This window comes from Rhododendron vialii, chromosome 4a, assembly GCF_030253575.1.
Source record: "Rhododendron vialii isolate Sample 1 chromosome 4a, ASM3025357v1".
NCBI lineage: Eukaryota > Viridiplantae > Streptophyta > Magnoliopsida > Ericales > Ericaceae > Rhododendron > Rhododendron vialii.
Genome location: NC_080560.1, coordinates 5,626,326 through 5,653,671, shown reverse-complemented (window position 1 = coordinate 5,653,671; position 27,346 = coordinate 5,626,326). Strand labels below are relative to the sequence as shown.

At 36.4% G+C, this 27,346-nt stretch overlaps 1 protein-coding gene across 3 annotated transcripts in view; it reads left to right on the top strand.

The window, feature by feature from the left end:
- The window catches only part of LOC131322420 (probable leucine-rich repeat receptor-like serine/threonine-protein kinase At3g14840), a 51,633-nt gene that overhangs the window by 2,097 nt on the left and 22,190 nt on the right, over nt 1–27,346 (top strand). For 2 of the 3 annotated variants that reach the window (XM_058353754.1, XM_058353753.1), the window contains exons 3-16: nt 52–123; nt 606–677; nt 788–859; nt 957–1,028; nt 1,209–1,280; nt 1,381–1,452; nt 1,546–1,617; nt 1,706–1,777; nt 1,865–1,936; nt 3,117–3,191; nt 3,924–3,989; nt 4,646–4,705; nt 4,781–4,816; nt 4,990–5,036. In XM_058353754.1, the coding sequence (XP_058209737.1) occupies nt 52–123; nt 606–677; nt 788–859; nt 957–1,028; nt 1,209–1,280; nt 1,381–1,452; nt 1,546–1,617; nt 1,706–1,777; nt 1,865–1,936; nt 3,117–3,191; nt 3,924–3,989; nt 4,646–4,705; nt 4,781–4,816; nt 4,990–5,036 (932 nt within the window). The remainder of the gene's footprint in view (nt 1–51; nt 124–605; nt 678–787; nt 860–956; nt 1,029–1,208; nt 1,281–1,380; nt 1,453–1,545; nt 1,618–1,705; nt 1,778–1,864; nt 1,937–3,116; nt 3,192–3,923; nt 3,990–4,645; nt 4,706–4,780; nt 4,817–4,989; nt 5,037–27,346) is intronic. The other variant, XM_058353755.1, reaches the window with a different exon arrangement.

Here is a 27,346-nt window from a genome sequence, read left to right as displayed (position 1 = left end):
TATAATTATCTGCTCAATAATCAACCACACTCAAATCTTGGTGAAATGTAGAGCATTGAAAGCACAGGATCTTCGGGGCACGCTCCCACCAGAATTGACGAGACTCACTCACCTCCAAGATATGTAAGTAACCCATATGTCATACCCATAATAAACGGTACGATCTAAATTAATATGTCATACAGTATGTTTTTCCGTCAATTTTTTTTAGTGTAATTATTCAAGAGAGCAATTACATTAATTACAGGTGTTTCTAATTATTATTTTTTGTCTTTAGTGATTTTTATTTTATTTTTGGTAGTAGTTTTTTACTTTTCAATTTCTTAATTTTTTACATTTTAACTTCTGGTAAATTACATTGGCCTCCCTCAAGATTTAGATTTAATACAATTCTTCCCCTCACATTAGAGAAAGTACACTAACCTCCCTTTCAGTGATTGTCCCTTAAATCTAGCAGAAATTTTAATTACTGCCCTGACATGATGAAATTAGATTATCTAATTTTGGCTAATTCTTTGCCCTCATTTCCTCTATTTTACTAAGCTTATTAAAGCCATCAAAAACTTTTACGTATTTGACAAGCGTTTGCATTCTTATTCCCACAGTGATCTCACTCGCAACTACCTCAGCGGTACAATCCCTCCAAAATGGGGTTCCATGATGAAACTTGAAAAAATGTATGTATCACCAGTGTTGTATGTCGATCTATGTGAATACTTACATGTTTATCAATGTATGGTATCTTGAGGATTGTCTTGTTCTTAATTCCTTATTTGTCAAAATGCAGCAACCTCCTTGGAAACCGATTAATAGGTCCAATCCCAACAGAGCTGGCAAACATCAAAACGCTTGCAACTATGTAAACAAAAATCTGTGCACCCATTTCAATTCATGTTCATGCTTTTGAAAATTTTGAATGATTTTGTTGCTTAGGGTATGAATTTTGATATTTGTAGAAGCCTGGAGTTCAACCAGTTGTCAGGACCCATTCCTCCGGAGCTTGGGAGTCTTCCTCTCTTAGAGAAACTGTAAGACCCATGTTGGCTTTGGTTTTTATTTTATTTTTTTACAATGTTGGATATACTCCCTAACATTTCCAGTAGTCTGTATGGGAGCAAGAACACCTTGTCGGAATTCGAATAACATTGTATTGGTGCTAGATTTTTAAGAACAATTCTTCACTAGTTGGCTACATTTTATTGTTGAAGGCATTTGACTTCAAACAATTTCACCGGGGAGCTTCCGGAAACACTAGCAAAGCTGACCACTTTGAAGGACTTGTAAGTTCATTTTCTTTCAATCCACAACTTGGAATTCTTAAATTAGGTACAGCTTTTGAAATTCCTTTAAATTATCAATTAATTCCTTAGTATAATGCAGTCGGATCGGTGGCAACTACTTTACTGGAAAGATACCAGATTTCATCCAAAACTGGGTAAATCTCACCAGATTGTGAGTGTTTGACCTGTTTTGATTTATTCAATGGTTAGTTAGCTTTAGAAAATTTACTCAACCACATTTCTGTTTCAATCCTAATGTATGCAGAGATATTCAAGGTAGTGGTTTGGATGGACCAATTCCTCTTGGCATTGGTCTTTTGACAAAATTATCTGACTTGTGAGTGAAAGCAGAACCCTCTAATCCCATGGCTTTTACGCATGCCACAATATTGAATGGTTGATCATATTTTCTTTTTTAAATGCAGGAGAATCAGTGATTTAAATGGTTCCCAAGCATCTTTTCCCCCCCTCAAGAATTTGATAAGCTTGGAGACACTGTAAGTTGATTCCTTCTTTGGAACCCTCTTTAAAGGATATACCAGTTTGTTGCTAATTTGAAGTGCTATGATTTGATTGGGTCACAGGATTTTGAGGAGTTGCAATATTAACGGAACGTTGCTCGAAGAAATTGGAACAATGACAAGCTTGACACTATTGTTAGTAAATATATGCCTTTTCCACTTTTATATTTGCATATAACTGGTAACTTCTCTTTAAAGGCCCTTTGCCCGATAGCGTTGTGGAGAATTGTTTGTATCTTCGAATCTCTCAGAAGTTCATAATTAACAAGCCTTTGATAGATAGAGTTCATCCCACTCATTTTGTGCACAATACTTTTATAAAGGGTAAATTTCACTTACCTCTCCCAGACAAATACAGAAACCTCCCCTGACATTTTTGAAATTTCACTAACCTCCCTCTGCCGTTAGGAGACCGTTACTTAGTACCGGAAATTGCTGATGTCACTAACTAAACCTATTCTTTTTACCCATTTTACCCTTTTAGAATGATGGTTTGACATGAATGCCTTTCTAAACTCAATTTAAAAGACACTAGTAATGTCCCCCCAATCACAATTTCATAAAAGAGTTTCACACATATGTAAGAATAGAAAAAAACATGGGAGAAACAACCCTCATTCATTTAATGTTGTGATATTTATAGATTCAACTAAGAAAAAAAACAAAACTCGTTTCATTTTTATCACCAATTTAAATGCCATAGTTGAAGGAAATGAGATAAGGGAGAAACAAATTTTAGATAAAAATAAAAATACTCTCGTGCATGACTTTTTAATTTGCACTAATAGAGAAGTCTTAATATGTTGTTTAAGTTATTAAATATCTAAAACCTATTTAAAAAGTTCTTCTTACAATTATAAAACACTTGTGGGTCTAGTTATAAGAGTTGATAACATGTTAATTTAATATTCAATCACTTTCCTTGACTTGTTAGTGAATAAAAAAATAAAAAGTGCAAGAAATTACAAAAGAAAAGAATTTTTTTTCCAGGAGAGGTATCTATTATTATTACAAACCTCATGGAAGGTCACTGAAGGGGTAAAATAACAGTTTCTGTTAACAGAAGTTACCTGACAAGAGTGATATGGGAGTTAAGTGCAATTTAAAAAACGCGAGGTGAGGTTTTTGTATTTGCCAGAGACCTCTGGGGAGGTAAGTGAAATTTACCCTTTTATAAACTACCAAGTGAAATAATGGACGCAACTGTGGTTGAAGATGACTAGAGTATGCCACCTTTGTGAGAATTGAAACATATGCCAGCTTTGTGAGAACTGAAATCATTTTGATTCTTAACATCTTGGTATTTTTCTTGCAGAGACTTGAGCTTTAACAACCTAAGTGGTCAGATTCCAAGCAAGTTCGATAGTCTGCGGTCAAAAATAGAGACGATGTATGGATATCAACATCTTATATACTTTCTGTATTCTTTATTTTACTAGCCAACTGGTACCAATTGAAAATAATCATATATCTATCCCTGTAGCAAATTAATTAGAGAAATGGACAGCGGCCCAAAGTAACCATGCACCCTTATTTATCCAACTAGTCAACACCTATAACACCTATAACAAGAGAATCAAGAAGTAGATAATTAGGCACTTTGTGAGCCTTCTGAAGAGCTAAAATCTCATAATACTAACTTCTATTTGCAATAGAGAAGAAAAGAGAGGGACTCTCCTATTTTGCATGTACAACAAAAATAGAGTTGGTTTTGAGGCTAAATTAGGTTTATTTTATATAGTCTTTGATGTGGAGGACACTTGTTTTATGGCAAATAATTTCAAGGGAAGAATCAATTCCTTATTTGATCAAGAAGAAGTTAATTTTCAACTATCAACGATTCTTGACTGTCTTCTCAATTGATCACACTTAATATGTTTTTAAGCTTAGTATCCATGGCCAAAAGTAGGATTTGGGCTTGCAATGCCAAACTTGGAGCCAAATTCAATGAGATAGTAAGTCAAAAAGCATGTATCAAGTGTTCCATTTCAAAAGGCTTGCATTGTTAATATAGATAATTCTTTGATTAATGATTTATTTTTTTGCCACAATACTCGTGCTCTTGTACGTGAAAAAGCACATAGCCAGAGTGAATCAGTGAGACTGTTTTTCATTGTTGTAGGTACTTAACTGGGAACTTGCTAAGTGGACCTGTGCTTAACTGGATGCTGCAAACTTCAAAAAACATGTAAGTTAGATTCCTAAACAACTTTTTATCCTGTCTATGTTATGCAATATTCAATTCTTTTGCTATCATGCTATGAATTACGTATTAGTTTTCTTTGCATTTGGCCTTTCTGGTGGGTGTGAAGCGCATTTTTGATCCATAAACCATTTAGTGTCTGAAGATGAAGATTATTAATACCTTATGGTCTTGGTCATTCTATGAAAGAATGCATTCCTAGTTTCTAATTAAGCTTTAGTTCTCTTGAGAATATCTTAAATGCATTTTTGGACAGCCGTTCTCATTTGCATATTTATCTATAGCAGAAGCTAAAATAGGCATCGAAATGTAAGAAGGCACTGACAGAAATACAATAATGCGGCCCTTTATTGTATTAGGGTGGTGCATAAAGTAATTAAGATTTCAAGTGATTAATTGATATGGCTGGGTAAACAATTCTAGTACACTAGATAAGTTGAATGGGAAGTCAACACTTTGATATTTAGTATTTTTCTACTCGGAAGGCTGATATTGTTGCTGAAGAAATACTCAGAACAAAAGTAATTGATTAAGTTATTGCTTTTGTTCCAATTATGTTATCTGTTGAAATTTATGAACGTATTCCTATCTTTTGTGACATTCAACTAATGGGTAAATCACGGTGTGAATTCTTCCTGCAGCGATCTTTCATATAACAACTTTAGCTTTGAGACGTCCCAAGATTGCCCACAGAGGAATACGTAAGATCTTGTGACTCGGTCATTGTAACACGATAAAAATCTTCTGAGGTCTTCACTTTCTCCATTTCACTACAGGAACTTGTTTGGAAGCTCTTCAAAGGGTAATTTTTCGTAAGTTCCTAAACCTTGATCATGGTAATTATGTTGCTTGCATAATCTGTTTCATTGTCGCTACAATTTTTTAGGGGGTAAGTATTATCACTACAGTTTATTTCCAGTTTGCATCTCTCCTAGAAGCATAAGGTATATGCTGAATAATTCAAGATCTCATATTGTTTTTCCAGTGGAAATATCACCTGTTTGAGCTTGAGAGGCTTTCACTGCAATCAAAGTAAGTTAAAAATATTTTCAATCTGTAGACTGCTATTTTGATGTCATTGCTCTTGGTAATTCATGTTGTCATTTGTACTATAAAGAAAGACGTAAGTAGCATAGGAGTAGACATGGGACATGTACCTAACATGACATAACTATGCAGACATAGACAAATCCTTAAAATAGTATGTTCGACACTGGACATTGAAATGGACTTACATTTTTTGTTTCCTATTTATGTATCTAAAATATAGACCTTGATTGAAACTTACAAAGCGTGCAACCAAATATGCCTATTATAGAAGCCAAAGTTCAAGAAATATCTTAAATACAATTATACCACATTTATACACAGCTACAATCTTGTTATATCGTTCTCGGATATTTTCATTCTTGAAATGCAAAGAAAATGTCCATCACAAGCTTTACTTGTCTCTCTCTCTCTACTTGTTTGTACTTTCTGAAGAAAGGCTGCAACATTTTGTCACACCCCACCCCGGGCTAGCACTCTAATGAGCCCAATTTGACGCGAGGGTGAGACATCAAGCACCAACCCATTTCTATAATTTAAGTTCTAGCAATTAAGTTAATCAATATACACTTTATTAATAACGCAAAATATAACGTTCTTACAAACACATGTACAGAGGAAGTCTCAAGAAAGCAAATTAACTATACAATGAACTAAATATTAACATAGGCTGTAACTACACCCCTATCTACAACATCATGCCAAAACTCGTCCAACCTCCTCGACACGCTACCCTAAGCGAGGGTATAACCACACGACGATCAATAGTGGATATCTACAACGCCAGCAAAAACTGGATTCCAGAATGGAATTTGGGAGTATTTATGAGAAATGGATGCAATTCCATATTAAATACACAACCTTAAGATAATCCCAACTTGTTAAACAATTTTAATTGAGCAATTAAAAACAACACTGGGCACACAACCAATAATTTAAGGCATAAAAGCTTTTTGGCATAAAGCTAATCACCGGACACTAAGCCAACATTTAAGTTCAATTCAATATAGAACAACATCTACGAATCAAACACTCATCTCATACTCCAAAAGAAAGTACAACTTATGGTTTCAGTGCTCCTTGGTTTACCGACTCGTCACCTATCCATAAGCCAAACATTTTATAGTATATAAATACTTGAAAGGCTTAACAAATGTATTAGCAATATAATACCTTAGCTCAACAATACAACATCTAATTTAGTCAAATTCGGTGTCCAACTCTTATTTTCTGCAACTATAAAAACTTATTGCTACACCTTAAAACATGTTTACAGGTAATACAACAATTCCATCAACCAATACACAGTTATAGCTCCAATGGTCCATATTTTCAATGTTCTAGAAACAGTTCCAATATGTAGCACGTGTTTCTTAAGCTTTTCAAAGACTGTTTTAAGCAACCTATAAATTCATATTTCCTGCACCTAACTTCAGTTTCAACAGCACTAAGCCCATTTACTGCACCTAAATAATCATTTTAGCTCAAGGTCGCATTTCCAGCAACTAAGCTTCAGTTTCCAGCATGTTTAGATCAATTTCCTGCACTTTAAACCATAATTTTCAGTTCATAGATCATGTTTCTAGCTCTAAGTGCAGTTTCAGCAAACAAGAATTCAGGTTTCAATATTTTCGGCAACCTAGTACCAAGATCAACTCTTAGCATTAAATTCTATTGCTTCTAATCACAAATATCAGTTCATAAAGGAAAAAGAGACAAGGAATTGCACAAATTTGATTTCTACGGCACCCAAAACCCACTTGCTTTCAAAAGCCCCAAACAATTCAAACACAAGAACCTGTAAATTAATTACCATACGTAGGAATTAGAAGTTACCAAAATTAAGGTTTCAATCTCTCTCTCTCTCTCTATCTCTCCTAACATAGAACAACCCTCCCTTTTCGGTTTCTTTTTTTTTAATGAAAGCAAACACACATGGCACACATGCACAACACTTGGAAAAAAATTTGCACTTTTGCCCATTAAGTTACTAAAGTATAACATTAAAGCACCTCATAAGTAAAGGGTGTTACACATTTCAAGCCTCCAAGGGTGGTTTCTATTGTGATGTGCTTGTTTGTAAATTGTAGCTATTTTAATTGTAGCTATTTTGTCAAACACATTTATAGAACTTGGAGTTTAGAAGAACCTTTGTTGTTTGATGATAGGCGCGTAAATGTTTACATTAGCGCCCCCTAATTTATCTTTGTTAAGTCCCATTTATTTTATTACTTGGTGTTTTAATGCTTGATTTTTATATTGTAGGTATTTTGAAGAATATATTGAAATACATTCCTAGTCATGGTTAGAGCTATAAGGATTGGGCCTTAAAAATGTTCTTACTGTGCACGTGATGGTGGAGGCGTTATTGGTAGCAAAATAACAACAATGTCTTGGTGGGCCCAAAGTGATTTTCTATTCTACAGAGTATTTTACTAATACTTAGTTAGACTGACAAAGGAAAGAAAAGTGGTAAAAGCCCTGGCCAAATTCTTTACAGTGGTGGCCCACGGCTTGCTTTAAGAAACGAGAAAATAAGGAATTGAATGGAGAGTTTCTTTAGGGCCCATGAGGTTTACACGGGGCACCATTATAAAAGAGAAAAAAAAGGGTTTCGGAAGGAGAGGACAGAGAGCTGCGAACAAAAGGACGAGGCGACTACGGATCTTGATTCCGACGCACGCATAACAGAGGGAGCAGAACGGGGGCTGCCGAGGCTTTCGTTTGTCTTTCGAGTTCTCTTTTCTTTCTTTTATGTTTTGATGCTTTGTTCAATTACTCGCATTCCGGTAATTAGTTTCAATTTCTGTTTTTAATATAAGTTTTTCGTTGGTTCTTGTTTAACTTAGATTTTCTGTTTATTTTTCATCTCGCACAATAGCAGCATGTTTCAAGTTAGGGTTTCTTTTATTTTATGCATAATGATCAGTGAGTAGTCGTTTAGGTAGGGTCATGGGGTGATTAGCACACCGTGGCTAATTCGGGCACTGCTCCTTTTATCAAACTGTTAAATTAAATGATTTTCGATTGGAAAATACTTCCTGCGGACGAACCCGGGCATCGTCGGAGTTAGTATTTTCCAATCGAAAATCATTTAATTTAACAGTTTGATAAAAGGAGCAGTGCCCGAATTAGCCACGGTGTGCTAATCACCCCATGACCCTACCTAAACGACTACTCACTGATCATTATGCATAAAATAAAAGAAACCCTAACTTGAAACATGCTGCTATTGTGCGAGATGAAAAATAAACAGAAAATCTAAGTTAAACAAGAACCAACGAAAAACTTATATTAAAAACAGAAATTGAAACTAATTACCGGAATGCGAGTAATTGAACAAAGCATCAAAACATAAAAGAAAGAAAAGAGAACTCGAAAGACAAACGAAAGCCTCGGCAGCCCCCGTTCTGCTCCCTCTGTTATGCGTGCGTCGGAATCAAGATCCGTAGTCGCCTCGTCCTTTTGTTCGCAGCTCTCTGTCCTCTCCTTCCGAAACCCTTTTTTTTCTCTTTTATAATGGTGCCCCGTGTAAACCTCATGGGCCCTAAAGAAACTCTCCATTCAATTCCTTATTTTCTCGTTTCTTAAAGCAAGCCGTGGGCCACCACTGTAAAGAATTTGGCCAGGGCTTTTACCACTTTTCTTTCCTTTGTCAGTCTAACTAAGTATTAGTAAAATACTCTGTAGAATAGAAAATCACTTTGGGCCCACCAAGACATTGTTGTTATTTTGCTACCAATAACGCCTCCACCATCACGTGCACAGTAAGAACATTTTTAAGGCCCAATCCTTATAGCTCTAACCATGACTAGGAATGTATTTCAATATATTCTTCAAAATACCTACAATATAAAAATCAAGCATTAAAACACCAAGTAATAAAATAAATGGGACTTAACAAAGATAAATTAGGGGGCGCTAATGTAAACATTTACGCGCCTATCACACCCCTCAACTTACACTTTGCTAGTCCCTAGTAAAGACAAGAAAAAACAAATAAAACAACTAACTAATGGATAGATCTTTTAAACCCCTGGGTGGCTCCAGTAGGACGAGTAAAGTCTCGTGAGGGTTTTCAGCAGTGATTACCCACAAAACACTAAGAATCATTTCACATGAAATCCGAAAACCGTAAGACAGCTCAATGATACCCAAACAACCATCGCAAAGAGATAACGGGCATAAGCAGTTCTAGATACTATCAAGTCAGAAAAATAAGTCATGGTACCTATACTCAGCGTGTGTGAACAAGGGCTTTGGTCACAAGTGAAAAATAACCAAAAGTTCTTTCCGGACCGAGTCTCGACTTCAAATCTCACCGTGTCATACACTCAACAAATGAAATCACTCGAAACAAGGTGCATATTACTCTCAATATGTGCAGGCGGAAATTATGTAAATGAAAGCAAAGTATCCTGCATAAGTTGACACGAAAAGAAAGCTTTACAGAGTGGACACACAATCTCATGAACAGAATGCCAAGTATTGGAAACTCTCTCTATCCACCAATTCACAGCCCATTGCCCCAAGGATCAAATAGGACTTTCATTTGGGTTATAATGTCAGGTAAGGGAAAATATTTCAAGGCTAGGTAAAAATTCAAGTATCCGAGAATAGGCTAACCACAACTCACATAGGGCAAATATAACGATGCGTGCCCTCGTTTTCTTCTCTCTTTTTTTTTTTCAACTACGCCACATCTCTCTTTCCTACCTTTAACACAAACTCACATTTAGAACAAGTACTATTTTCCACAATAATATGGTGTCTTCCCTTTTTGCTCTTTTTTTTTTTTTTTTTGGAAAAATGCTTGACGATTTCCTAGACCTAAATTAATGGGTTGCCCCAAGCGTAGGGCGGAGACCGACGTAGCACAATATCCGGTAAGACCGCAGTCGAATCCACAAAGACGGTGATGTGTGCTGACTAAAAACTCGGGTTGTTATAATTTAAATGGGCTCTTAGGTAGCCACCCCTTGTCGTTTGATTGAGATTTGATTAAAACCTAGAAATTGATTGTACTTTTCAAATAATTAAAGGAGGTATGGTCGTAGGGTTCATAGCACTCGCAACCAGTCTGGATTTACCTGCTCCATTCAGTGTTCTTAAAAACGTTCAATTTTACATTGAAAAAGATACCCCGCAAGATGCGAAACCTTAGGGTCGCCGTTTACCCATGCGCAGCGGAGAATGAGTTTTGGACCCCCATTCTCCCGTTCACATGGGCTCCGACAATGCCCGGGTTTGTCTGCGGGAAGTATTTTACCAATCTAAAGTTAATTTTTACATTTTTTATTTCAAGATATGAGCAGAACGTATCCGAACCGGTCACGGTGTACTAATCACCCTGCGACCCTACCTATACAAACTACTCACTCATTATTAAGCAAGAAACAAAATAAACCCTAGATTGAAACATGCTTCTATTACGCGAGATAGAAAATAAACAGAAAATCTAAGTTAAACAAGAATCAACGAAAAACTTTTATGAAAAACAGAAATTAAACCGAGTTACCGAAGTGCGTAATTGAACAAAATATTAAATAACATAAAGGAAAGAGAGCACACAGAAAACTAAACAATATTCAAACCTAATTAAAGAACGGCAGCCTCGTTCCTATTAATCTCCGCCACTGTTCTTCGTTTTACTGTGCGTGGGAAATAAAAGAATCGTCCGTGGGAAAAAATCCTCTCAAAAGCTGCTACTGCCGTCAGTAAGCATTAGGTTTATTTTATAGGAATTACATGCAATAATTACATGGTAGTCCCTTAAGCTTTTGTCTACTATTAAATTGACCACCAAAATCCTAATGCACTTCGCACTTCAATTCAAAGCTTTTGTTAACTTCCATCTTTACCCAAAAATCATGAAAATCGAGCTCGAGTAACCTGTAAACATAAAAAACGCAAAATAAATACCAATTAACAAATATAAAAGACTAGTAAATATAGATTAGAGGGCCAAAATATGTATATTTTGGCACTTATCACACCCTCCAACTTACAATTTGCTAGTCCCGAGCAAAGAAAACAAAATGCAACTAAAGAAAACAAATTAAAACCGATAGTTCTTTTAAACCCCCAGGCGGCCCTAGTTGGACGAGTGAAGTCTCGTGAGGGTTTTCAGCAGTGATCACCCACAAAACACATTGAACCTTTTCACATGGAATCCAAAAATTGTCATACAACTCATTGGTCCATTAAGTAAAGAATGCGCAGCTACCACAAAGATATAAGACGACGCAAATAGTTCCAAACGCTATCAAGTCAAGAAATAAACCATGGCACCTAGGCTTAGCATGTGTGTGTGACATGGGCCTTAACCAAAAGTGTGCAATGACTAACCGTGCTCTCCGGACCGAGTCTTGACTTCAATTCTCACTGTGTCTTGCACTCACAACTAAAATCACTCGAAACAAGGTGCATAGTATGAACTCTCAAGTGTGCGGTTAGAAGTTATATAAATGAAATCAAAACACTCGCACACTATGACACGAAAAGAACGCTTTGTATGGTGAACACACGGTCCCATGAATAGAAGTATTGGAACTCTCTCTCACGTCCATCAATCCACTTTCCATCACCCCTAGGATCAAATAGGACTTTAATTTTGGTTGTAACGTTGGGTAATTGAAAGTGTGTAAAGGCTAGGGTAAAATATCATATGTCCGAGAATAGGCAAACAACTTGGGGCTAATTTAGCAATGCGTGCCCATTTTTTCCATTCTTTTCAACTCCACCTTATCTCTCCTTCTAACCTTTTAACATTTTTCAGCAATAAAAGCACGATTCCTCCTTTTCATCTATATCGGCGCCCCTTTTATTTTTCTCTTTCTTTTGTTTTTGTTTTTTCTATTTTGTTTTCTTTTTTTTAAGGGGCACTACCAATTCAAGCACAAAAGTTCACAATCCATCCAAAAATTACACCTTTGTATTTTTGTCTTTCTCCAAAACAATATGGAAGGTGGAGCTAACCAAGAAAAAGCTAAATATATAAGGTTCAAAGTGGCTTGCAAGGGATAAATGTGAAAAGGAACGAACTGGCCCAAACATCAAGAAAATGCCTATAATCCTCTCCAAGGGGTGTAACATTCATGTGACGAACCAAAACCCAAGAGATATTGTTATGCATTCAAGTTCCAATACTCGACAATCAAGAATAATGAGACCACAGCAAATAGATTATTTTCATGACAAACTAAGAGTTAAAATGACACCACTCCAATAAAAGATAGGGCCCAAAAGCTCACTAGGGCATAAGTCTCCACTAATCTAGCCATCAAGATTGGTTAAGTCACAACTCACAAGTGGTCAAGGCCCAAATAAACGTGACATGCAATAGTGCTATACAAAAGTGCCATGATCAACTTCTTAAGACAAGCTAGCAAGTAAAACTACCAAGCCAAAAAAAAAAAAAAACTATGGTAGGCAACACACCTCAACTCAATTATTCAACAAGTAATCACAACAAGTGCCAAATCACATGCGAAAAGGAAAATTTTCAATTTTTTCAATTTTTTTTTTTTTGAATTTTTAAGAATTAGAAGAGTGAAAAACTTACCAAAGTAATCCATCCCCCCAACTTAAACCATTCGATGTCTTCATTGAATACAAAAGAATAAAAATATAGGACATGAAAGAAAAAGAAAGAAAATGTATCACCTCGGAACGGAGAACTACGCAAGAAATAACATAGTGGGAAGAAGACCCCCCAACTTGAACAAAGCATCCTGCAATGTTAGTCCTCACAAAAAAAAATAATAATAATAAATAAAAGTAACTAATCTAAGAAAGAGAAAAGAAAAGAAAAGAAAAAACTATACAAAAAAGTTAATGACATTCAGTACTCCCATCACGTGAAATCCAACCATTCATCACACTACGAAGAGCAATCAAAATCAACATCTCAACCCACTTCAAGCACTCCGTTAAAAATTGTATGCGACCATGCCACAAAACCAAATACTTAGAATATCTTAATGGCCTTAGCCGCATTTGAAATTTAAATTCCACCAATTGCATATTTCGAACTAAATTAACTTTCAAGTTGTTGATGAGTGTCAGAAAAAATGAATGGTAAACCATATTAAAATTATCAACACCAAGAAAGTCAATTTGTTCTAACGTGATAATCTCTTGCAATAGTGGATGCTCAATAGGAGTGATGACATCAATATCTATGGCTGGGGGTATTTGATCATCAAGAACAAGTGGATTTTGCACAATTATTGGCAATGACTCCTCAGGAGTCGTGTCATGAAAATCCATCTCAAGTATACTAGAATGCTGTTGCACTTCAGGTGAACTAACTATTTCGTTAGTTCCAAGTGACTCTGTTATTTCATCTTCCAATACACAAGAATTAATCACTTGAAAATTTTCAACTTGATTGCAAGAAAGAGAATCAGCTAATTGATCAAAATAAGGTGGCTCTATTTCCTCTTTTTCCCTCCCATCAAAACTGGTATCCTCATAACTTTCAGTCAACTCACAAAATTGGAGCTTTTGGGTTAATTCATCTAAGAAATCCCAAGCGTCTTCAGGGGTTTTATCCAGAAATTCGTCAGTGGACCTAAAATCCACCTCGCATGACTTAAGGTTTAAACCTCGGCAAAAGATAACCAGAAGACTGCCAAGCTCACAATTAAACGACCAAGAGAATACAACAAATTTAAATCGCTCCCAACACTGTGACAAAGACTCATCATCATGTTGAGAGAAATCTGATAGTTCTTGTAAAAGCATGTGAGTCTCATATGAGGGATTGAAATGATTGAAAAATTGTATTACAATCTCACCCCATGTCAATCTTGGACTCAAACAATTAAACCAATCTAGAGCACTATCACGCAAAGATGCTGGGAATACATGTAAAAGAGCCACTTCATCACTAGCAAAAGCTTCCTCAAGTTTATGAACATGCGAAAAATGATTTTCTGATGCAAAACCGTAAAATATAGGAAGCGACACTGAACAATCAAATTGTTTTGCATAACCTCCATACCTCCCCGCAAAATGGGCCATTTTTTTTTTTTTTTGCTTTTCAAAGATAAATAAAATAAAATAAAATAAAATAATAAAAAAAAATAACTACCCGAATTCTTAACACACGTTACCGTCCCCGGCAACGGCGCCAAAAATGCTTGACGATTTCCTAGACCTAAATTAATGGGTTGCCCCAAGCGTAGGGCGGAGACCGACGTAGCACAATATCCGGTAAGACCGCAGTCGAATCCACAAAGACGGTGATGTGTGCTGACTAAAAACTCGGGTTGTTATAATTTAAATGGGCTCTTAGGTAGCCACCCCTTGTCGTTTGATTGAGATTTGATTAAAACCTAGAAATTGATTGTACTTTTCAAATAATTAAAGGAGGTATGGTCGTAGGGTTCATAGCACTCGCAACCAGTCTGGATTTACCTGCTCCATTCAGTGTTCTTAAAAACGTTCAATTTTACATTGAAAAAGATACCCCGCAAGATGCGAAACCTTAGGGTCGCCGTTTACCCATGCGCAGCGGAGAATGAGTTTTGGACCCCCATTCTCCCGTTCACATGGGCTCCGACAATGCCCGGGTTTGTCTGCGGGAAGTATTTTACCAATCTAAAGTTAATTTTTACATTTTTTATTTCAAGATATGAGCAGAACGTATCCGAACCGGTCACGGTGTACTAATCACCCTGCGACCCTACCTATACAAACTACTCACTCATTATTAAGCAAGAAACAAAATAAACCCTAGATTGAAACATGCTTCTATTACGCGAGATAGAAAATAAACAGAAAATCTAAGTTAAACAAGAATCAACGAAAAACTTTTATGAAAAACAGAAATTAAACCGAGTTACCGAAGTGCGTAATTGAACAAAATATTAAATAACATAAAGGAAAGAGAGCACACAGAAAACTAAACAATATTCAAACCTAATTAAAGAACGGCAGCCTCGTTCCTATTAATCTCCGCCACTGTTCTTCGTTTTACTGTGCGTGGGAAATAAAAGAATCGTCCGTGGGAAAAAATCCTCTCAAAAGCTGCTACTGCCGTCAGTAAGCATTAGGTTTATTTTATAGGAATTACATGCAATAATTACATGGTAGTCCCTTAAGCTTTTGTCTACTATTAAATTGACCACCAAAATCCTAATGCACTTCGCACTTCAATTCAAAGCTTTTGTTAACTTCCATCTTTACCCAAAAATCATGAAAATCGAGCTCGAGTAACCTGTAAACATAAAAAACGCAAAATAAATACCAATTAACAAATATAAAAGACTAGTAAATATAGATTAGAGGGCCAAAATATGTATATTTTGGCACTTATCACACCCTCCAACTTACAATTTGCTAGTCCCGAGCAAAGAAAACAAAATGCAACTAAAGAAAACAAATTAAAACCGATAGTTCTTTTAAACCCCCAGGCGGCCCTAGTTGGACGAGTGAAGTCTCGTGAGGGTTTTCAGCAGTGATCACCCACAAAACACATTGAACCTTTTCACATGGAATCCAAAAATTGTCATACAACTCATTGGTCCATTAAGTAAAGAATGCGCAGCTACCACAAAGATATAAGACGACGCAAATAGTTCCAAACGCTATCAAGTCAAGAAATAAACCATGGCACCTAGGCTTAGCATGTGTGTGTGACATGGGCCTTAACCAAAAGTGTGCAATGACTAACCGTGCTCTCCGGACCGAGTCTTGACTTCAATTCTCACTGTGTCTTGCACTCACAACTAAAATCACTCGAAACAAGGTGCATAGTATGAACTCTCAAGTGTGCGGTTAGAAGTTATATAAATGAAATCAAAACACTCGCACACTATGACACGAAAAGAACGCTTTGTATGGTGAACACACGGTCCCATGAATAGAAGTATTGGAACTCTCTCTCACGTCCATCAATCCACTTTCCATCACCCCTAGGATCAAATAGGACTTTAATTTTGGTTGTAACGTTGGGTAATTGAAAGTGTGTAAAGGCTAGGGTAAAATATCATATGTCCGAGAATAGGCAAACAACTTGGGGCTAATTTAGCAATGCGTGCCCATTTTTTCCATTCTTTTCAACTCCACCTTATCTCTCCTTCTAACCTTTTAACATTTTTCAGCAATAAAAGCACGATTCCTCCTTTTCATCTATATCGGCGCCCCTTTTATTTTTCTCTTTCTTTTGTTTTTGTTTTTTCTATTTTGTTTTCTTTTTTTTAAGGGGCACTACCAATTCAAGCACAAAAGTTCACAATCCATCCAAAAATTACACCTTTGTATTTTTGTCTTTCTCCAAAACAATATGGAAGGTGGAGCTAACCAAGAAAAAGCTAAATATATAAGGTTCAAAGTGGCTTGCAAGGGATAAATGTGAAAAGGAACGAACTGGCCCAAACATCAAGAAAATGCCTATAATCCTCTCCAAGGGGTGTAACATTCATGTGACGAACCAAAACCCAAGAGATATTGTTATGCATTCAAGTTCCAATACTCGACAATCAAGAATAATGAGACCACAGCAAATAGATTATTTTCATGACAAACTAAGAGTTAAAATGACACCACTCCAATAAAAGATAGGGCCCAAAAGCTCACTAGGGCATAAGTCTCCACTAATCTAGCCATCAAGATTGGTTAAGTCACAACTCACAAGTGGTCAAGGCCCAAATAAACGTGACATGCAATAGTGCTATACAAAAGTGCCATGATCAACTTCTTAAGACAAGCTAGCAAGTAAAACTACCAAGCCAAAAAAAAAAAAAAACTATGGTAGGCAACACACCTCAACTCAATTATTCAACAAGTAATCACAACAAGTGCCAAATCACATGCGAAAAGGAAAATTTTCAATTTTTTCAATTTTTTTTTTTTTGAATTTTTAAGAATTAGAAGAGTGAAAAACTTACCAAAGTAATCCATCCCCCCAACTTAAACCATTCGATGTCTTCATTGAATACAAAAGAATAAAAATATAGGACATGAAAGAAAAAGAAAGAAAATGTATCACCTCGGAACGGAGAACTACGCAAGAAATAACATAGTGGGAAGAAGACCCCCCAACTTGAACAAAGCATCCTGCAATGTTAGTCCTCACAAAAAAAAATAATAATAATAAATAAAAGTAACTAATCTAAGAAAGAGAAAAGAAAAGAAAAGAAAAAACTATACAAAAAAGTTAATGACATTCAGTACTCCCATCACGTGAAATCCAACCATTCATCACACTACGAAGAGCAATCAAAATCAACATCTCAACCCACTTCAAGCACTCCGTTAAAAATTGTATGCGACCATGCCACAAAACCAAATACTTAGAATATCTTAATGGCCTTAGCCGCATTTGAAATTTAAATTCCACCAATTGCATATTTCGAACTAAATTAACTTTCAAGTTGTTGATGAGTGTCAGAAAAAATGAATGGTAAACCATATTAAAATTATCAACACCAAGAAAGTCAATTTGTTCTAACGTGATAATCTCTTGCAATAGTGGATGCTCAATAGGAGTGATGACATCAATATCTATGGCTGGGGGTATTTGATCATCAAGAACAAGTGGATTTTGCACAATTATTGGCAATGACTCCTCAGGAGTCGTGTCACGAAAATCCATCTCAAGTATACTAGAATGCTGTTGCACTTCAGGTGAACTAACTATTTCGTTAGTTCCAAGTGACTCTGTTATTTCATCTTCCAATACACAAGAATTAATCACTTGAAAATTTTCAACTTGATTGCAAGAAAGAGAATCAGCTAATTGATCAAAATAAGGTGGCTCTATTTCCTCTTTTTCCCTCCCATCAAAACTGGTATCCTCATAACTTTCAGTCAACTCACAAAATTGGAGCTTTTGGGTTAATTCATCTAAGAAATCCCAAGCGTCTTCAGGGGTTTTATCCAGAAATTCGTCAGTGGACCTAAAATCCACCTCGCATGACTTAAGGTTTAAACCTCGGCAAAAGATAACCAGAAGACTGCCAAGCTCACAATTAAACGACCAAGAGAATACAACAAATTTAAATCGCTCCCAACACTGTGACAAAGACTCATCATCATGTTGAGAGAAATCTGATAGTTCTTGTAAAAGCATGTGAGTCTCATATGAGGGATTGAAATGATTGAAAAATTGTATTACAATCTCACCCCATGTCAATCTTGGACTCAAACAATTAAACCAATCTAGAGCACTATCACGCAAAGATGCTGGGAATACATGTAAAAGAGCCACTTCATCACTAGCAAAAGCTTCCTCAAGTTTATGAACATGCGAAAAATGATTTTCTGATGCAAAACCGTAAAATATAGGAAGCGACACTGAACAATCAAATTGTTTTGCATAACCTCCATACCTCCCCGCAAAATGGGCCATTTTTTTTTTTTTTTGCTTTTCAAAGATAAATAAAATAAAATAAAATAAAATAATAAAAAAAAATAACTACCCGAATTCTTAACACACGTTACCGTCCCCGGCAACGGCGCCAAAAATGCTTGACGATTTCCTAGACCTAAATTAATGGGTTGCCCCAAGCGTAGGGCGGAGACCGACGTAGCACAATATCCGGTAAGACCGCAGTCGAATCCACAAAGACGGTGATGTGTGCTGACTAAAAACTCGGGTTGTTATAATTTAAATGGGCTCTTAGGTAGCCACCCCTTGTCGTTTGATTGAGATTTGATTAAAACCTAGAAATTGATTGTACTTTTCAAATAATTAAAGGAGGTATGGTCGTAGGGTTCATAGCACTCGCAACCAGTCTGGATTTACCTGCTCCATTCAGTGTTCTTAAAAACGTTCAATTTTACATTGAAAAAGATACCCCGCAAGATGCGAAACCTTAGGGTCGCCGTTTACCCATGCGCAGCGGAGAATGAGTTTTGGACCCCCATTCTCCCGTTCACATGGGCTCCGACAATGCCCGGGTTTGTCTGCGGGAAGTATTTTACCAATCTAAAGTTAATTTTTACATTTTTTATTTCAAGATATGAGCAGAACGTATCCGAACCGGTCACGGTGTACTAATCACCCTGCGACCCTACCTATACAAACTACTCACTCATTATTAAGCAAGAAACAAAATAAACCCTAGATTGAAACATGCTTCTATTACGCGAGATAGAAAATAAACAGAAAATCTAAGTTAAACAAGAATCAACGAAAAACTTTTATGAAAAACAGAAATTAAACCGAGTTACCGAAGTGCGTAATTGAACAAAATATTAAATAACATAAAGGAAAGAGAGCACACAGAAAACTAAACAATATTCAAACCTAATTAAAGAACGGCAGCCTCGTTCCTATTAATCTCCGCCACTGTTCTTCGTTTTACTGTGCGTGGGAAATAAAAGAATCGTCCGTGGGAAAAAATCCTCTCAAAAGCTGCTACTGCCGTCAGTAAGCATTAGGTTTATTTTATAGGAATTACATGCAATAATTACATGGTAGTCCCTTAAGCTTTTGTCTACTATTAAATTGACCACCAAAATCCTAATGCACTTCGCACTTCAATTCAAAGCTTTTGTTAACTTCCATCTTTACCCAAAAATCATGAAAATCGAGCTCGAGTAACCTGTAAACATAAAAAACGCAAAATAAATACCAATTAACAAATATAAAAGACTAGTAAATATAGATTAGAGGGCCAAAATATGTATATTTTGGCACTTATCACACCCTCCAACTTACAATTTGCTAGTCCCGAGCAAAGAAAACAAAATGCAACTAAAGAAAACAAATTAAAACCGATAGTTCTTTTAAACCCCCAGGCGGCCCTAGTTGGACGAGTGAAGTCTCGTGAGGGTTTTCAGCAGTGATCACCCACAAAACACATTGAACCTTTTCACATGGAATCCAAAAATTGTCATACAACTCATTGGTCCATTAAGTAAAGAATGCGCAGCTACCACAAAGATATAAGACGACGCAAATAGTTCCAAACGCTATCAAGTCAAGAAATAAACCATGGCACCTAGGCTTAGCATGTGTGTGTGACATGGGCCTTAACCAAAAGTGTGCAATGACTAACCGTGCTCTCCGGACCGAGTCTTGACTTCAATTCTCACTGTGTCTTGCACTCACAACTAAAATCACTCGAAACAAGGTGCATAGTATGAACTCTCAAGTGTGCGGTTAGAAGTTATATAAATGAAATCAAAACACTCGCACACTATGACACGAAAAGAACGCTTTGTATGGTGAACACACGGTCCCATGAATAGAAGTATTGGAACTCTCTCTCACGTCCATCAATCCACTTTCCATCACCCCTAGGATCAAATAGGACTTTAATTTTGGTTGTAACGTTGGGTAATTGAAAGTGTGTAAAGGCTAGGGTAAAATATCATATGTCCGAGAATAGGCAAACAACTTGGGGCTAATTTAGCAATGCGTGCCCATTTTTTCCATTCTTTTCAACTCCACCTTATCTCTCCTTCTAACCTTTTAACATTTTTCAGCAATAAAAGCACGATTCCTCCTTTTCATCTATATCGGCGCCCCTTTTATTTTTCTCTTTCTTTTGTTTTTGTTTTTTCTATTTTGTTTTCTTTTTTTTAAGGGGCACTACCAATTCAAGCACAAAAGTTCACAATCCATCCAAAAATTACACCTTTGTATTTTTGTCTTTCTCCAAAACAATATGGAAGGTGGAGCTAACCAAGAAAAAGCTAAATATATAAGGTTCAAAGTGGCTTGCAAGGGATAAATGTGAAAAGGAACGAACTGGCCCAAACATCAAGAAAATGCCTATAATCCTCTCCAAGGGGTGTAACATTCATGTGACGAACCAAAACCCAAGAGATATTGTTATGCATTCAAGTTCCAATACTCGACAATCAAGAATAATGAGACCACAGCAAATAGATTATTTTCATGACAAACTAAGAGTTAAAATGACACCACTCCAATAAAAGATAGGGCCCAAAAGCTCACTAGGGCATAAGTCTCCACTAATCTAGCCATCAAGATTGGTTAAGTCACAACTCACAAGTGGTCAAGGCCCAAATAAACGTGACATGCAATAGTGCTATACAAAAGTGCCATGATCAACTTCTTAAGACAAGCTAGCAAGTAAAACTACCAAGCCAAAAAAAAAAAAAAACTATGGTAGGCAACACACCTCAACTCAATTATTCAACAAGTAATCACAACAAGTGCCAAATCACATGCGAAAAGGAAAATTTTCAATTTTTTCAATTTTTTTTTTTTTGAATTTTTAAGAATTAGAAGAGTGAAAAACTTACCAAAGTAATCCATCCCCCCAACTTAAACCATTCGATGTCTTCATTGAATACAAAAGAATAAAAATATAGGACATGAAAGAAAAAGAAAGAAAATGTATCACCTCGGAACGGAGAACTACGCAAGAAATAACATAGTGGGAAGAAGACCCCCCAACTTGAACAAAGCATCCTGCAATGTTAGTCCTCACAAAAAAAAATAATAATAATAAATAAAAGTAACTAATCTAAGAAAGAGAAAAGAAAAGAAAAGAAAAAACTATACAAAAAAGTTAATGACATTCAGTACTCCCATCACGTGAAATCCAACCATTCATCACACTACGAAGAGCAATCAAAATCAACATCTCAACCCACTTCAAGCACTCCGTTAAAAATTGTATGCGACCATGCCACAAAACCAAATACTTAGAATATCTTAATGGCCTTAGCCGCATTTGAAATTTAAATTCCACCAATTGCATATTTCGAACTAAATTAACTTTCAAGTTGTTGATGAGTGTCAGAAAAAATGAATGGTAAACCATATTAAAATTATCAACACCAAGAAAGTCAATTTGTTCTAACGTGATAATCTCTTGCAATAGTGGATGCTCAATAGGAGTGATGACATCAATATCTATGGCTGGGGGTATTTGATCATCAAGAACAAGTGGATTTTGCACAATTATTGGCAATGACTCCTCAGGAGTCGTGTCATGAAAATCCATCTCAAGTATACTAGAATGCTGTTGCACTTCAGGTGAACTAACTATTTCGTTAGTTCCAAGTGACTCTGTTATTTCATCTTCCAATACACAAGAATTAATCACTTGAAAATTTTCAACTTGATTGCAAGAAAGAGAATCAGCTAATTGATCAAAATAAGGTGGCTCTATTTCCTCTTTTTCCCTCCCATCAAAACTGGTATCCTCATAACTTTCAGTCAACTCACAAAATTGGAGCTTTTGGGTTAATTCATCTAAGAAATCCCAAGCGTCTTCAGGGGTTTTATCCAGAAATTCGTCAGTGGACCTAAAATCCACCTCGCATGACTTAAGGTTTAAACCTCGGCAAAAGATAACCAGAAGACTGCCAAGCTCACAATTAAACGACCAAGAGAATACAACAAATTTAAATCGCTCCCAACACTGTGACAAAGACTCATCATCATGTTGAGAGAAATCTGATAGTTCTTGTAAAAGCATGTGAGTCTCATATGAGGGATTGAAATGATTGAAAAATTGTATTACAATCTCACCCCATGTCAATCTTGGACTCAAACAATTAAACCAATCTAGAGCACTATCACGCAAAGATGCTGGGAATACATGTAAAAGAGCCACTTCATCACTAGCAAAAGCTTCCTCAAGTTTATGAACATGCGAAAAATGATTTTCTGATGCAAAACCGTAAAATATAGGAAGCGACACTGAACAATCAAATTGTTTTGCATAACCTCCATACCTCCCCGCAAAATGGGCCATTTTTTTTTTTTTTTGCTTTTCAAAGATAAATAAAATAAAATAAAATAAAATAATAAAAAAAAATAACTACCCGAATTCTTAACACACGTTACCGTCCCCGGCAACGGCGCCAAAAATGCTTGACGATTTCCTAGACCTAAATTAATGGGTTGCCCCAAGCGTAGGGCGGAGACCGACGTAGCACAATATCCGGTAAGACCGCAGTCGAATCCACAAAGACGGTGATGTGTGCTGACTAAAAACTCGGGTTGTTATAATTTAAATGGGCTCTTAGGTAGCCACCCCTTGTCGTTTGATTGAGATTTGATTAAAACCTAGAAATTGATTGTACTTTTCAAATAATTAAAGGAGGTATGGTCGTAGGGTTCATAGCACTCGCAACCAGTCTGGATTTACCTGCTCCATTCAGTGTTCTTAAAAACGTTCAATTTTACATTGAAAAAGATACCCCGCAAGATGCGAAACCTTAGGGTCGCCGTTTACCCATGCGCAGCGGAGAATGAGTTTTGGACCCCCATTCTCCCGTTCACATGGGCTCCGACAATGCCCGGGTTTGTCTGCGGGAAGTATTTTACCAATCTAAAGTTAATTTTTACATTTTTTATTTCAAGATATGAGCAGAACGTATCCGAACCGGTCACGGTGTACTAATCACCCTGCGACCCTACCTATACAAACTACTCACTCATTATTAAGCAAGAAACAAAATAAACCCTAGATTGAAACATGCTTCTATTACGCGAGATAGAAAATAAACAGAAAATCTAAGTTAAACAAGAATCAACGAAAAACTTTTATGAAAAACAGAAATTAAACCGAGTTACCGAAGTGCGTAATTGAACAAAATATTAAATAACATAAAGGAAAGAGAGCACACAGAAAACTAAACAATATTCAAACCTAATTAAAGAACGGCAGCCTCGTTCCTATTAATCTCCGCCACTGTTCTTCGTTTTACTGTGCGTGGGAAATAAAAGAATCGTCCGTGGGAAAAAATCCTCTCAAAAGCTGCTACTGCCGTCAGTAAGCATTAGGTTTATTTTATAGGAATTACATGCAATAATTACATGGTAGTCCCTTAAGCTTTTGTCTACTATTAAATTGACCACCAAAATCCTAATGCACTTCGCACTTCAATTCAAAGCTTTTGTTAACTTCCATCTTTACCCAAAAATCATGAAAATCGAGCTCGAGTAACCTGTAAACATAAAAAACGCAAAATAAATACCAATTAACAAATATAAAAGACTAGTAAATATAGATTAGAGGGCCAAAATATGTATATTTTGGCACTTATCACACCCTCCAACTTACAATTTGCTAGTCCCGAGCAAAGAAAACAAAATGCAACTAAAGAAAACAAATTAAAACCGATAGTTCTTTTAAACCCCCAGGCGGCCCTAGTTGGACGAGTGAAGTCTCGTGAGGGTTTTCAGCAGTGATCACCCACAAAACACATTGAACCTTTTCACATGGAATCCAAAAATTGTCATACAACTCATTGGTCCATTAAGTAAAGAATGCGCAGCTACCACAAAGATATAAGACGACGCAAATAGTTCCAAACGCTATCAAGTCAAGAAATAAACCATGGCACCTAGGCTTAGCATGTGTGTGTGACATGGGCCTTAACCAAAAGTGTGCAATGACTAACCGTGCTCTCCGGACCGAGTCTTGACTTCAATTCTCACTGTGTCTTGCACTCACAACTAAAATCACTCGAAACAAGGTGCATAGTATGAACTCTCAAGTGTGCGGTTAGAAGTTATATAAATGAAATCAAAACACTCGCACACTATGACACGAAAAGAACGCTTTGTATGGTGAACACACGGTCCCATGAATAGAAGTATTGGAACTCTCTCTCACGTCCATCAATCCACTTTCCATCACCCCTAGGATCAAATAGGACTTTAATTTTGGTTGTAACGTTGGGTAATTGAAAGTGTGTAAAGGCTAGGGTAAAATATCATATGTCCGAGAATAGGCAAACAACTTGGGGCTAATTTAGCAATGCGTGCCCATTTTTTCCATTCTTTTCAACTCCACCTTATCTCTCCTTCTAACCTTTTAACATTTTTCAGCAATAAAAGCACGATTCCTCCTTTTCATCTATATCGGCGCCCCTTTTATTTTTCTCTTTCTTTTGTTTTTGTTTTTTCTATTTTGTTTTCTTTTTTTTAAGGGGCACTACCAATTCAAGCACAAAAGTTCACAATCCATCCAAAAATTACACCTTTGTATTTTTGTCTTTCTCCAAAACAATATGGAAGGTGGAGCTAACCAAGAAAAAGCTAAATATATAAGGTTCAAAGTGGCTTGCAAGGGATAAATGTGAAAAGGAACGAACTGGCCCAAACATCAAGAAAATGCCTATAATCCTCTCCAAGGGGTGTAACATTCATGTGACGAACCAAAACCCAAGAGATATTGTTATGCATTCAAGTTCCAATACTCGACAATCAAGAATAATGAGACCACAGCAAATAGATTATTTTCATGACAAACTAAGAGTTAAAATGACACCACTCCAATAAAAGATAGGGCCCAAAAGCTCACTAGGGCATAAGTCTCCACTAATCTAGCCATCAAGATTGGTTAAGTCACAACTCACAAGTGGTCAAGGCCCAAATAAACGTGACATGCAATAGTGCTATACAAAAGTGCCATGATCAACTTCTTAAGACAAGCTAGCAAGTAAAACTACCAAGCCAAAAAAAAAAAAAAACTATGGTAGGCAACACACCTCAACTCAATTATTCAACAAGTAATCACAACAAGTGCCAAATCACATGCGAAAAGGAAAATTTTCAATTTTTTCAATTTTTTTTTTTTTGAATTTTTAAGAATTAGAAGAGTGAAAAACTTACCAAAGTAATCCATCCCCCCAACTTAAACCATTCGATGTCCTCATTGAATACAAAAGAATAAAAATATAGGACATGAAAGAAAAAGAAAGAAAATGTATCACCTCGGAACGGAGAACTACGCAAGAAATAACATAGTGGGAAGAAGACCCCCCAACTTGAACAAAGCATCCTGCAATGTTAGTCCTCACAAAAAAAAATAATAATAATAAATAAAAGTAACTAATCTAAGAAAGAGAAAAGAAAAGAAAAGAAAAAACTATACAAAAAAGTTAATGACATTCAGTACTCCCATCACGTGAAATCCAACCATTCATCACACTACGAAGAGCAATCAAAATCAACATCTCAACCCACTTCAAGCACTCCGTTAAAAATTGTATGCGACCATGCCACAAAACCAAATACTTAGAATATCTTAATGGCCTTAGCCGCATTTGAAATTTAAATTCCACCAATTGCATATTTCGAACTAAATTAACTTTCAAGTTGTTGATGAGTGTCAGAAAAAATGAATGGTAAACCATATTAAAATTATCAACACCAAGAAAGTCAATTTGTTCTAACGTGATAATCTCTTGCAATAGTGGATGCTCAATAGGAGTGATGACATCAATATCTATGGCTGGGGGTATTTGATCATCAAGAACAAGTGGATTTTGCACAATTATTGGCAATGACTCCTCAGGAGTCGTGTCATGAAAATCCATCTCAAGTATACTAGAATGCTGTTGCACTTCAGGTGAACTAACTATTTCGTTAGTTCCAAGTGACTCTGTTATTTCATCTTCCAATACACAAGAATTAATCACTTGAAAATTTTCAACTTGATTGCAAGAAAGAGAATCAGCTAATTGATCAAAATAAGGTGGCTCTATTTCCTCTTTTTCCCTCCCATCAAAACTGGTATCCTCATAACTTTCAGTCAACTCACAAAATTGGAGCTTTTGGGTTAATTCATCTAAGAAATCCCAAGCGTCTTCAGGGGTTTTATCCAGAAATTCGTCAGTGGACCTAAAATCCACCTCGCATGACTTAAGGTTTAAACCTCGGCAAAAGATAACCAGAAGACTGCCAAGCTCACAATTAAACGACCAAGAGAATACAACAAATTTAAATCGCTCCCAACACTGTGACAAAGACTCATCATCATGTTGAGAGAAATCTGATAGTTCTTGTAAAAGCATGTGAGTCTCATATGAGGGATTGAAATGATTGAAAAATTGTATTACAATCTCACCCCATGTCAATCTTGGACTCAAACAATTAAACCAATCTAGAGCACTATCACGCAAAGATGCTGGGAATACATGTAAAAGAGCCACTTCATCACTAGCAAAAGCTTCCTCAAGTTTATGAACATGCGAAAAATGATTTTCTGATGCAAAACCGTAAAATATAGGAAGCGACACTGAACAATCAAATTGTTTTGCATAACCTCCATACCTCCCCGCAAAATGGGCCATTTTTTTTTTTTTTTGCTTTTCAAAGATAAATAAAATAAAATAAAATAAAATAATAAAAAAAAATAACTACCCGAATTCTTAACACACGTTACCGTCCCCGGCAACGGCGCCAAAAATGCTTGACGATTTCCTAGACCTAAATTAATGGGTTGCCCCAAGCGTAGGGCGGAGACCGACGTAGCACAATATCCGGTAAGACCGCAGTCGAATCCACAAAGACGGTGATGTGTGCTGACTAAAAACTCGGGTTGTTATAATTTAAATGGGCT